The following is a 13,373-nucleotide window of genomic DNA, read 5'->3' as shown; positions in this document are numbered from 1 at the left end:
TAGCATAATGACCAGAGGTGATACTACTGTACAACTCTACATAGTGCTTTAATTCAGCCGTTTCATCCGGAATTTCTCTCTCACACACAATGGTCTCTGTGACACCTGTCAATTCACTGATCAAGCTCTTTGCCTTACAGCAGGCATCCCCAAACTGCGGCCCTCCAGATGTTTTGGCCTACAACTCCCATGATCCCTAGCTAACAGGACCAGTGGAGTGGTCAGGGATGATGGGAATTTTAGTCCAAAACATCTGGAGGGCCGAAGTTTGGGGGTGCCTGCCTTACAGTGTTCCCCATAGGTGTTTTTTTAAAAAAAGAAGTTAGTGGCAATACAGATTAACAGTTCATTATTATTATTTTGAAATATTTTTTATTGATTAACAGTTCAAATGCCATAAGCAGTAACTCACAAGTTGTATCCTGTACATTGATAGTCCTTACCTGGCCAGCAGCCAGAATGCTCAAAATGGCCACCCTAGTATATGGGTCCTTCTGAAACTGATTGACAAGGTTGATTCTTTCTGCTGAAGGTACGCTTCCATCTATTCGAATATATCGAGCCTGTGAAGTAAGAAAACCAAAGCATTACCCGAAGTTAAAGGAAATCCTTGTCTTTGCATATGAACAGCCAAGATGCGACAAACGCAGACTTTTTAAAAAGCAAGCGTACTTTTAACAAGATATTTCTACATCAGCACCAAAAAGAATGTGTACTGGTTTAGAGCTCGATGGTAAGTTCCGTAAAAAGCAGTGGAAGAAAATAAATCATACTTACCTTGCTTTCTATCACTGCCTCTGTACATGCCTGAAGCATGCTTAAGTGATGAGCAAAGACTAGAAACTTCAGTTTGTCATTCTGAAGCAGCATTTTGATGTAATCCTTTACTGCTCCTGCCTAAAACATACAAAGCACCTTGGAATTCTGTTGTAATAAAACAGTTAAAAGGATAAAACAAAGTAATTTGTGCTGATGTAGAAGATAAAACTACATTAGCACACAAGGTTAATTTCCTCTCTCTGTTTGAACAATATCAATTATCTGAAGTGTGCCAAGCAAACAAAAAGCCAATCTAGGCACCACATTATCTTACAGATATATCTTACTGGCACATCATCATCATCATCATCATCATCATCATCATCATCAGTGTAGATCCACTAAGGGTTGTATCTGAAGGCAGACTGTGAGAATGGAAAGACACTTCTGCTTGTGCAAAGGGGATAACTATCTCTGCTGAATCCCTTCTCTATCAGCTTTTTTCAGTCTGAGGGACTCATTCCCTCATGGGCAACCTTCTGGGGGCCATGTGCCAGTGGGCAAGCAAGGCCAGAGGCAAAAGAAGAAGAAGGGTTTGGATTTGATATCCCGCTTTATCACTACCCAAAGCGGCTAACAATCTCCTTTCCCCTCCTCCCCCACAACAGACACCCTATGAGGTGGGTGGGGCTGAGAGACTTCAGAGAAGTGTGACTAGCCCAAGGTCACCCAGTAGCTGCATGTGGAGGAGCGGAGACGCGAACCCGGTTCCCCAGATTACAAGTCTACCGCTCTTAACCACTACACCACACTGGCCAGAGCAATGGATGCAAACCTTTCCCCTGTACAGTGGGCTACACTGCAGCCTCACAGAAGCCAGACTTCTCTATACAGGCAAGCAAGAGGCTCCTTCACCATTCCAGGACACATTGCAGACAAGGAAAGTACACAAGGAGGGTGCAAAGCACAGCCGGTGAGGAGTGGGGCCTAGAAAGAGCTCTGAGGGCCAGAGAGAGATGGCTGGAGGGTCAAATTTGGGCCCTGAGCCTGAGGTCCGCCCCTCCAGGCCTGCAATAATAGTTTGATACATGACAAAATACAGTGACAGAAAAATCACTTTATACTGGGCTGCTATAATTTTCAGGAACATATAGGAAGAGACAATCTAACAAATGGACTGACAAATTTGTATATATAGGAAAAGGCAGTACAATTCTTTACATAAATGTTAAAAATGGCAAGACATGTCAAGATTACCTTGGCAATGGCAGTCTGCTTGAACATGCTTGTAATTAGGGCCATCACCTGGAAAAAGTCACTTTCCACAGAATCTAAATTTGAAGCTCTCATTAATTTCTCCCACTCTTCAAAGCTAACATTTAATTCCTGCACAGGAGGGAATGGCAATATTTAGAGGCAAGAAATGTGAAAGGGCAAAACAATTACTGTTTCTCTGAATCATGCCCTACTTTTGCTAAGGAGAAGAAAAGAAAAAAACAACAGTCCCTAAAGATGCCAGCTTCTTCACAGAGGAATGCTAGTGCAGAGGTAGGTCAGTCACATGTTGCTGCCAAGAATAGAAACCTAAGACAAGCTGGGGACAAAAATATCAAAATAAAAAGAATTTACAGCTCATTCTGTTTCAGTCATAAATCAATGGCTAAAAACACACCTTCTTCAAGGCTCAAAACGAACTGAAAGCTGCTGAAGAAATCAAAAACAGTAAAGCACATTGGTCTCAGGGCTATACAGTGGTACCTTGGGTTACAAACACCCCGGGTTACAGACTCTGCTAACCCAGAAATAATACCTCGGGTTATGAACGGCGGCGGCGTGGCAGCAGCCCTATTAGCTAAAGTGGTACCTCAGGTTAAGAACAGTTTCAGGTTAAGAACGGACCTCCGGAACGAATTAAGTTTGTAACCAGAGGTACCACTGTATTTTTACAGCACCTTGCTTTAATGCCTTTGCAAATATAACGATACATTTCACTGTTGTGCTTATTAATTTGGTGCAATTTAACTTATTGTGCTTCTTATTTAAAATATAGCAATTGTCATTGTTTCAGACCATTAGTCATAATGCTATTTTAAATGAATAAACTCTGACTATAGTAGATGTTGGAAGCAAGTGAGAAGACCATGAATTCTCCTTGTGCCATGTCTCGAAGTACAGTACCTCTGAAACTACCCAGCGGGATTCTTGGTTCTTCAAATGTGTTGAAAGCTGCACTATAATAATAATAATACTACAGTAATTTATTATTTATACCCCGCCCATCTGGCTGGGCCTCCCCTGCCACTCTGAGCAGCTACGTTGTTGTTGCAAGGTCTGCTTGCACAGGACTTTCCCGCCCTCTCTTCCCTCCTCCCCAGGCCCCTGGGAACCCCCAGAACAAGTGCAGTGGGAGGGGGAAGCAGGCATGGAGAGAAGTCCCATTATGTAAGTAGATCTCAGTCCTCATTTGCATTTTCCCCACTTAGCCCTGCACTGGATGCCAACCATGGTTATCTGGACAGTGTGCATTACTACTATATCTTACACAATGTTCGTTCAGGGATTTAACTGTGTATAAAAGTATGCTTTCCAATTTCTTAAGTATTCAAACAAAAGTTGCAGGCAGGAAGAAAGTGTTCTCCTAGAATTATGGCAGTAAATGCAAAACAAGACTTCTAAACGCTTTTTTAATAGATAACTGAATATCAACACTAGCAAAAAGTGATACTGTTTTCATAGGAGTTATTGGTTACTGCTTCTTTCAGTAACCGCTGAAAGAGTAACTGCTGAAAGAGAGGTGAAATACTACTTCTAAAAGGTACTGTTAAGTTCCTGAAGAGTTCAGCTGTACTAAGTTTTATTAAAGTTGTCAGAGAGACACTGAAACCATTGAGTTATATACTTGGGCGAACCTAGTTTTTTAACCACACAGGCTGAGGTTCTTGAATAGGGTTGCACTGAATAGAACTGCTAAAAAAATGTAGTAAAGTCACACAAGTGTTTTCAGAGCGAGTTAATTCTGTGTGTGTACTACACACAACAGGGACGCAGGTGGCGCTGTGGGTTAAACCACAGAGTCTAGGGCTTGCCGATCAGAAGGTTGGCGGTTCGAATCCCTGCTATGGGGTGAGCTCCCGTTGCTCGGTCCCAGCTCTTGCCAACCTAGCAGTTCGAAAGCACGTCAAAGTGCAAGTAGATAAATAGGTACCACTCCGGTGGGAAGGTAAACGGCGTTTCCGTGTGCTGCTCTGGTTCGGCAGAAGCGGCTTTGTCATGCTGGCCACATGACCTGGAAGCTGTATGCTGGCTCCCTCGGCCAATAACGCGAGATGAGCGCCGCATCCCCAAAGTCGGTCACGACTGGACCTAATGGTCAGGGGTCCCTTTACCTTTACTACATACAACACTTAAAACCATAAAAATGAATCAGCACCATCACACAGTACACTGGTTTACCGTAGCAGCAGTTTGGGGAAGATCAAAAGAGATCCGTTGTCTGATTTTAGGCGGCAACTGAGTTAAAACTTCATTTTTCAGACGCCTAATCATTATATCACTTAGCAACTGGTGCAGTTCATCTAAATTTGAAGCTCCTCTACAGTCCCACTGTCGTCTTTTGCCAAAGAATCTGGAACAATTAAAGAGCAGTGAAAAATGGGACAGTTAATTTAAATCAACATTAGTTAGCATTTGATTTTACAAAGAAGCAGCACACAAGTTTATTTGATCAGCATTCCACACCTCTGCAAAAAGAGCAAACCAGGCATCCCCAAACTTCGGCCCTCCAGATGTTTTGGACTACAATCCCCATCATCCCTGACCACTGGTCCTGTTAGCTAGGGATCATGGGAGTTGTAGGCCAAAACATCTGGAGGGCCGCAGTTTGGGGATGCCTGGAGCAAACCATATAAAGGAATACTGTATCTCAGTGGTGTGTTGCAGCCACAATGTTGCTGATCTCTTAATCAAGTTGCAGAAACACAAAATTTAGTAGTAATAATAATTATTTATTATTTATACCCCAGCCACTCTGGGCGACTCCCGACAGAATTTCAAAAACACGATAAAACATTAAAAACTTCCCGAAACATGCTGAACCAAATTCCTTCATAAATTAGGTAACAAAATGATAGTATGACGTTTGAAACAAATTATGTGTTCCTTTTTGTGTGTGGATTCAGTTCTTGTAGCAAAGCCAAAGCTGGCTCAGGAAAAGAGGGTTCTATGGGCAGCATTCAACTAATTGGTCCTGACAGTGGAAGCCCTGAGTAACAACAGGACCTTCCCTGCCTTCCACCCCCACAACAAATTGGCCCTAACAGGATTGGGAGAGCCCCTGGAACAGCATGTTGGGGGGCGGGGCGGAGTCATTCTCAGGGGGACTCCCTACAGGGAGCCTCCCCCCATCATCCTGACAAGCACTTCGCCCAGCAACAGCACTAGCAGCGGGTCAGGGGGAAGTGGAATGGAGGAGGGAAGGCTCAGCGAGGCATCAGAGCCCCTGCACCACTCTGGCCAACAAGTGGAGGAGGGATGGCTCAGGGAGGCGTCGGGGGCCAGGCACGGCTTCAGCCGGCAAAGGGAAGAAGGGGCGCCGCTCCTTCCAGCGCCCAAATTGAGGCGCGTGCCCAAACGCAGGGCTAAGGGGTGGCATTTTGGGGTGCCCAGGTTATTATGCTGGCCCTGAAGCAGACGGGCACCATTGCCGGATTCTGAGAGTGACTAGGAGGTCATGTTTTCTGCTATCTCTGTACTGTAAATAGTATGCACAATAAAACCTTTAAAGACACAACGGACGGACTGGAGCGTCTTTACTCGGGAGTAGCCACAACAACTCCCTGACAGTCATTCTGTGCAGCAAGCCAAAATGCACTCTTGGAGTTTCTCAGTCCTGTCATAAGCAAAATATTCCTCAAATTAAGCAAAATGTTCCTTAAACAGCCTCACAAAGGGACCCCCCCTCCAATGTGAGACTCAGCGTGAAGAAACATGGGGAAAGATTTGGTGTGCATGGAAAAAAATATGTGAGCTTATAATGCATTACCAGTTTTGCATCCTAACCCAGAAAATGGTGAGCTATTACTTCCCCTTACTTGTAATTTTACTATACCACCCATTAACAACAAGTCATCTGGACAGTTCATAAATAAAACCTTGGGATGGTATTCAAAGTAGTGCTAAGGAGACACAAACATTTTTTCTTCCCAGATGGAACTATCTCCCTTCTCCTCCCCTCCATGTACTGTTCTGGTGGTTTCCCCAACCTTCCAGAATGGATTTGGGGGAAGTTCAGGGGCCATGTAGTGGTGGGGAACATTGATGCACTAGTGAGAGTCCTTTCGCTGGCTTCTGCTCACACAATGGGTTAGTTGAATCCAGCCCATGAAGAATAAACATAGAACACAGACAGGAAATCTTAAACCACAGCTCAGCCTAATTTCTTGCAGTTGGAAAGGGGAGAAAACGAGGAAAGGGAGAGAGGCAGAAGAAGAGAAAAGGGGTTGCCCAACCAACCACAGTTACATAGTCCCTGAAAGTTTACTTCTTGAAGATTTAGAGCAGGCATCCCCAAACTTCGGCCCTCCAGATGTTTTGGACTACAATTCCCATCGTCCCCGACCACTGGTCCGGTTAGCTAGAGATCATGGGAGTTGTAGGCCAAAACATATGGAGGGCCGCAGTTTGGGGATGCCTGATTTAGAACCTCAACAGAAAAAGGCTGTCCATCACAATCCCAAGCAATTAAATCAGTAAAATGATCAAGGAGAGTAAAAAAACAATAGGGAAGTAAAAGGTGCTGAAATACTTGTACCTGACATGCGCGTTGCAATACTTTTTTGCATATTCAGTCCATGTGCCAAATTTTCGTGGGCAAATTGCTTCAAGTTGCATGAAAAGCTGTAAAAGCCATCATAAGTGGACTTTATTAAGATGACCATTTTATCAAAATCTGAAAGACACTCATTCTCCTTCTATGAGCATAACCAGCACCATTCCGAAAATTGCATCACAGTCAAGGGCAACTTCCAAGTAGCTCCTCTGAAATCACCGGCACAAAATTAGATGCCTTGCCCTGGCTACAGCTGCATAGTCTAGGAATTGTCTAACAGCTTATACCAAATGGTTGGTTTTTTTCAAATTCAATAAAATGGCATCTTGTTTTACCACCTTAGTGCTTATGTAGTCTTAAATGCATTCTACCACAGCAATACTCCACCATTTCTCTACTGAGAGGGAATTATGCTAATCTACTCCAGCAAAACTGTGTCATACCCATAGCTCCAAAAATGTGCTCTGTACAAACCCTTATGGTATGTAGTACAAAAATGTATTGAACTATAGAATAATCTGAATTACACTGTACAATATAAAGGAAGAAACTATGTATTTTTTATTTGTATTTATAATGCATATTTTATACTATTTTGTAAACTGCTTAGAGGTTTTGATGATTAAGTGGGATATATATATCATGTTAAATGAAATAAATAAAATTACTTCACTTTTATGCCCAGTTCAGATGTCATAGCAAGTCAGGAATGTGTTTTGGGTACCTGTGTTACCTCCCCTTCCTTTTTTCCAATTTCTTGTCCCCTCTCCCTGGTTTGGTTTGTGGCCCCTACAGTTTGCCAAGTCATCCTAAACAGACTATGAATGTTACAAACCATTAGACATCATGGCAACTTAGGGTTACCATAAAGTGAGATAAAGACCCCAATGTGAGGGAAATAGAAAAGACACACGCTCAAAGTATATTCCCAGTGGCCCAGCATGGCTTGGCTGTGATATGTGAACCAGGCATCACATAAAAAGTGATATTCAGAACCTCTTCAGGTCTTCCCAACGCAGGAGTTCCAGTGAGGAGAATGGCCCGAGTGGCATTCTGTACAATAGGTAACAATATGTTGCTACGGGATGCATTTCTGGATTTCATGTAGTGTGATTCATCAACTACCACTACTTTGAAGTTCTGTTTGTACAGAGCTTCTGTTAAAGTCTTTGCATCTGAAGTTAGCAAGCCATAACCCAGCACAGTGACTTTGCTCGTAGGTATTCTCCTAGGAAAAAGGAGAGAGCAAAACATACATTCATCAAGTTATAAATGGATTGCTGTAAAGGTAAATGGCAAACTAGTTAATTTTAGTTACAGGTAGGTAGCTGTGTTGGTCTGATGTAGTCGAAACAAAAAAAAATAAAAAAAAATCATTCCAGTAGCACCTTAGAGACCAAGTAAGTTTGTCATAGGTATGAGCTTTCGTGTGCATGCACGAGAGAAGTATCTGAAGAAGTGTGCATGCACACGAAAGCTCATACCTATGACAAACTTAGTTGGTCTCTAAGGTGCTACTGGAAGGAATTTTAGCTAAATTCTGTTAATTTATATTTATCTAGCTTATGTTTACTCTACTGGATACAGCACAGAAGACTGGCAAAATATGCAATAGAATTTAATACAGCTCTTGTTTTGTACTTCAGTTAACCCCAATATGTTTTGCTTTCAAAAGTGTTTGAGATTTGAAAGTTTTTATTTATATTAATTAATTCAGAAAAAGAAACATCAGAGAAAGTTGAGATACTTCACTCATCCTATAAAGGATAATAGTAGATATTAAACCAAAAGCTTTCACAAGTGACAACTCTAAAGGATGTAAAGCAGTGCTTATGGATATTCAATACACATCACACAATGACTATAGTTTAATAAGGCGGCTTCAGAATGCATGGTTTGAAGTTGATTTGCTTTGAAACTAAACCACAATGCCTGGTGTGTGAGCAACAACAAGCCAAGATTCAGTGGAAGCAAAAGAAAAGGCTGCTAAAGTCCTCCTTCCAACCATGCCAGAAGTGGGCAGGAGGGCTTGCTAAGGTTCTTTACAGCTTCTGCATGTTGCACTAAATCATGGCTTAGTGAGATGTTGAAACCAGACCAGCATGCTCTTAACAATGGAAGTAGATTTGTAAGTACGGCAAAAAAAAAAAAACTTAAGTGCTTCAGAGCTACTGTTTGGATGGCAAAGCAATGTGACTGCTAGCATGCCACTTACCAGGTGTCAGTTTTATTCTGAATAATGGTGATATCCTCTGGAGAAAGTTCTGGGATCCATTTCTCCATCTCATCAACCCAAGGGTACCTCAGAGAGGATGGTACCACTATTAACAAAGGCCATTCATTTTTGTAGTAGTAAGTTATAGCTATTGCTTGAATTGTCTTCCCCAAGCCCATCTAAGTCACAACAAATTGAAATAAAAAATAGGAAAGGTTACTTGTATGAAAGCAGGGAACATCCTTATGAGTGGTTTACCTAGAAAAAGTCCTATCAGCTGTTTACACTTTCCATTTGCAGATGGCAGCCACCTTAGAACCTCCAAAATGTATTACTCAACTTAAGTGCATTTTGAGGAGACTAAGATAATCACTTCCAACATCTGCTCAGTTAAGGACATTAGAGGGAGAAGGGTAGACATAAAGCCCCCATACTCACATATCCACAGAAATCACCTCCGGATATATAAACCTACAAAATATACCTTATTCTCCTCGCAACACACATAAAACCCATACCCCATACTCATATACAGTGGTACCTCTACTTACGAATAACTCTACTTATGACTGTTTCTACTTGCGAATGGAGCTCCGTCCGCCATCTTGGATGCGGTTTGAATAGGATTTTTTCTACTTACGAATTTTTAGATAGGGTTGCTTCTACTTATGAATTTTTTCTCCCAATGCATTCCTATGGGATTCGACTTACAAATTTTTTCGACTTATGAATGTGCATTCGGAACGCATTAAATTCGTAAGTAGAGGTACCACTGTACTCCTTCTTTTTCCATGGATCAGGAGCCTAGATCAGGAAGAACTAAAACACACCGTTTTGCATTCACACGATTTTTGACATAGGTTCCTCCTCAAGCCACTATTAAATTATAGCTTACATTGATCCCACATAATAATCATGGTCCCTTGGATGTAGAAATAAAATTCTTCTTCCCATACCAGCTTGCCTATGTCTTAAGACCTTCTGCCCTAAGATCTTCAGACACACTCTTTAGTAAAGGAAAACATGTTTCCACAAAGGAGAGGGCCTTTTCTGTGGTGGCACCCTGCCTTTAGCATGCCAAGATAAAAGGCTATAGCACAGCGGTAGAGCATCTGCTTTGCATTCAGAAGGTTGCAGTTTCAATCCCTGGCATCTACAGTTAGGACTGGGGTGTCCCATGCCAGAAACCCTGGAGAGCAGCCATCAGTCAGTATACGGACAATACTGAACTAAATGGACCAATGGTCTGACTTGGTATACGGCAATTTCCCATGCTACTTTCCTGAGGAAACACACCAGGTGCGGCCAACACAAGCTTTCCAGTCAGGTTGCAACTTTCCAGATTGCCCAGGTATTTTAGATCACAGATGATTTTGTTTGCCCAACTCTGCTTTTTAGATTTTGCAGCATTAGCTCTTGTCTTTAAATTTGTTGTTGTTGTTTTAAAACTGTACCTCAGAAGTCAAACAAAATCCATACCAGAAGTCTGTTCGACTTCTGAAATGTTCGACCTCTAAAGCACGGCTTCTGATTAGTTGCAGGAAGCTCCTGCAGCCAATTGGAAGCCGCGAAAGCCCCATCGGACATTCGGCTTCCAAAAGAAAGTCCGAAAACCGGAACACTCACTTCCGGTTTCCGATTGTTCGGGAACCAAAACGTGAGACTCCCAAGGCCTTCAGGATTCAAGGTACAACTGTATCTATATTTGTTGCATATGAACTAGTTTTTATTCACGTTTGTAAGACGATGAAGGGCAGTTAAGAAGTATTTTAAATAAATAAATCTCCCTATAACACACTGAAGTGACAGAAATTAAGAAGTGTGTAGAAGATCCCAGAATAGTTATGCAAAGGTGGTTTTTTTCTATGATTCTGTGGGCTGTCTACTCTCACCATCTAGGGAAATCTTAAGTGTACAAGCTAGTTTAAGGTTAATTTGACTTCATCTTCATATCTTATAAATTCCATCATTAAAAATTCTGTCTTTGAAATCCAAAGGACAATTTGAGTAAAGAGTTGCAGTTTGGGAATTCATTCCACATGATAGTAAATTGCATTCTATTTGTATACAGATAGTGTTTCAGCAGCAACCAGCACATTATCTTTGGGTTCCACTCAACACTTGTTTATGTGAATTTATCAGTTTCTTCATAACTCATGCAAGAATAAACTTGTACGTTTTGAGTGTTAATAAACTGAAGATAGCCCCATTCTATGTCTGTTTCCATTGTGTCCAGGTAAGTATGCAGAAGATTGCAGCCTGCCTTACAAATATAACCCACTGACTTTAAGGAAACTTACTTTCCTGAAATGTGCTTATGACTGTAGTCTTAAATAGCTACCCTTTGTTATGTTGCTTCTTCACACTGAGACACTTGCTTCTCTCAAATTAAAAGGTAACATAATCGTGAAGGTGGCAATTGACTGAAAATGAATAAATTCATGAGCATTTCGCCATTCAGTTGCGAGTTTTCAATTAAAGGGGCAGTTACCTTGAACTAACAACAAACACCGGTAATTAAAATCAGGAGATAAGGTTATTGTTTGTCCCAACTCAGTTCTAAAGTTACTTACCAAGAAATCTTTCTTTCACACATACACACTTTGAAGAATGATAAAGAAGAATGATAATAGCATTATGGCTATTTAGATAGCATGGCATAGGCTAAGATTCAGAGTTCCCTTGTGTAATGGGAGGGCACTTAGGTTTGTGCATGGCTGCCCAGTTCTCCTCTCCCATTATAGCTGATGCCCTCACACTCCATTCCTTGCTGTTACAGGCAGTTTCCCAAGGACTGGTGGTGGGGGCAAGAGGCTGGAGAGAGCGGTGAACAGGTCATATTGTGTAAGCAGTGTTTAGCCACACTTTTCTATATCTAACTTGCTGAAAAATATTCACTGAATATCAAATTCACCTCTTAGAAAAACTGAGAGGCACTTCAGTCTATGAAAACATATTACTTGAGGTAGACTTCGTTGTTGCACATTTTCAGTAAGTTGATTAGTAAGTCCCATTTTGATTGTCACTACTTTCAAGCTTACATTTGCACCAAGTATTTGTGTTGGGAAATTATCCTTTTAATTAATCTTTTACACACACATCATTTTATTATTTACGAATTGCTCCCCATGAATCATTTCAAAGAGGTTCACAAATATCTAAATAGGTTATAGATAAAATATATGCACAGTTGCGCACCAGTTTGATCCAAAGTAAGGAGTTACAGAATAGATTAAATGGCTAAAGAGCCACTTACCTCATCTGCAATCATACACCTAGAGGTGAAAATGAAAATAAAAATTAGAAGGTAACCCAGAACTTTAACCAAACAAAGCATGCATTCTACACAGTTTGCTAACACATGGTTGTTTTCCAAGATATAAAACTCCTAACAATTTCTTTTCAACACTGTTTAATGCTAATATTGACCAGGATCTAAATAATGCAAGTAATTCCATGGGCTTTAAACTCTTGAACAGCAAATAGGTCCCAGCCATAACTATGCTGCAGGGAAAACCACCTGGCGTTTTCCGATATGGCAAGGGGGCCTGTTGGGGAAAATGAAGGCAGAAAGTTCCACTAAACATGTCCTCTAAGCTCTTGGTTCAACTTTTAAAAGAACTCACAACTACATATTATATACACAACTACATTTTATATATTTGAACATGGCTTGCCCAGCTGCTTCTTTGTGGTGTCTGTGACCTTTTGAAATCTCTTATTATTTAAAATCTATTACATTCTGTTTAAATCTGCAGTTTTATTTATTTGTTGCTGGTTGAGATATTTTAATTCCCCCCGGTACTTTAAGGTCCCCAGAGAGCATTGCTATTGTTGTTAATAAATGTTGTTAATAAAGTAATAAACTGAAACATTTACATCCCATCTTTTTGTAAAAAATAGTCAACATGGCTTACAACAATGTAAAGCATAGAAAACCAGCAGCAATGTAATAAAAAATAATCACAGCTTCCAAACACCCACCCACACCTCTTTAGGGGTTTCTAAAAAGAACCTATGGGATGCGGGTGGTGCTGTGGTCTAAACCAGAGCCTAGGGCTTGCCGATCAGAATTTCAGCGGTTCAAATCCCCGCGACGGGGTGAGCTCCCGTTGTTTGGGCCCAGCTCCTGCCCACCTAGCAGTTCGAAAGCACATCAAAGTGCAAGTAGATAAATAGGTACCGCTCCGGCGATAAGGTAAAAGGCGTTTCCGTGCGCTGCTCTGGTTCGCCAGAAGCGGCTAAGTCAAGCTGGCCACATGACCCAGAAGTTGTCTGTGGACAAATGCCGGCTCCCTCGGCCTACAGAGTAAGATGAGCAGCGCAACCCCAGAGTCGTCCACGACTGGACCTAACAGTCAGAGGTACCTTTACCTTTACAAAGAACCTAAACACTGAGGTTTCGGTCAGGCTCCAGGAAACCAGCAGGGAGGTAGATCTGCTTATAACTTCAATAACATTTTTAGCCCATTAGAAACTGCTTTTAAAAAGCTGGTGTCCCCATGCCATGATAGTTACATCTAAAAAGAAGACTACCACATTCTTTATAGAGAAACATCTAATTATCACATA

General features: G+C 41.5%; 1 protein-coding gene across 6 annotated transcripts in view; it reads right to left on the bottom strand.

Annotated features, from left to right (window-relative positions):
* The window catches only part of ZRANB3 (zinc finger RANBP2-type containing 3), a 40,698-nt gene that overhangs the window by 17,616 nt on the left and 9,709 nt on the right, over positions 1-13,373 (bottom strand). For all 6 annotated transcript variants that reach the window (XM_060279413.2, XM_035130520.3, XM_060279408.2 and 3 more), the window contains exons 3-10: positions 12,058-12,076; positions 8,802-8,980; positions 7,583-7,814; positions 6,569-6,654; positions 4,213-4,384; positions 2,017-2,145; positions 778-897; positions 444-563 (exon numbers count right to left, since the gene is read on the bottom strand). In XM_060279413.2, the coding sequence (XP_060135396.2) occupies positions 444-563; positions 778-897; positions 2,017-2,145; positions 4,213-4,384; positions 6,569-6,654; positions 7,583-7,814; positions 8,802-8,980; positions 12,058-12,076 (1,057 nt within the window). The remainder of the gene's footprint in view (positions 1-443; positions 564-777; positions 898-2,016; positions 2,146-4,212; positions 4,385-6,568; positions 6,655-7,582; positions 7,815-8,801; positions 8,981-12,057; positions 12,077-13,373) is intronic.

Source organism: Zootoca vivipara, chromosome 1 (assembly GCF_965207765.1).
Source record: "Zootoca vivipara chromosome 1, rZooViv2.hap1.1, whole genome shotgun sequence".
Classification (NCBI taxonomy): Eukaryota; Metazoa; Chordata; class Lepidosauria; order Squamata; family Lacertidae; genus Zootoca; species Zootoca vivipara.
Note: the sequence above shows the minus strand (reverse complement) of the source record. Positions and strands in the feature narration are given on the sequence as shown.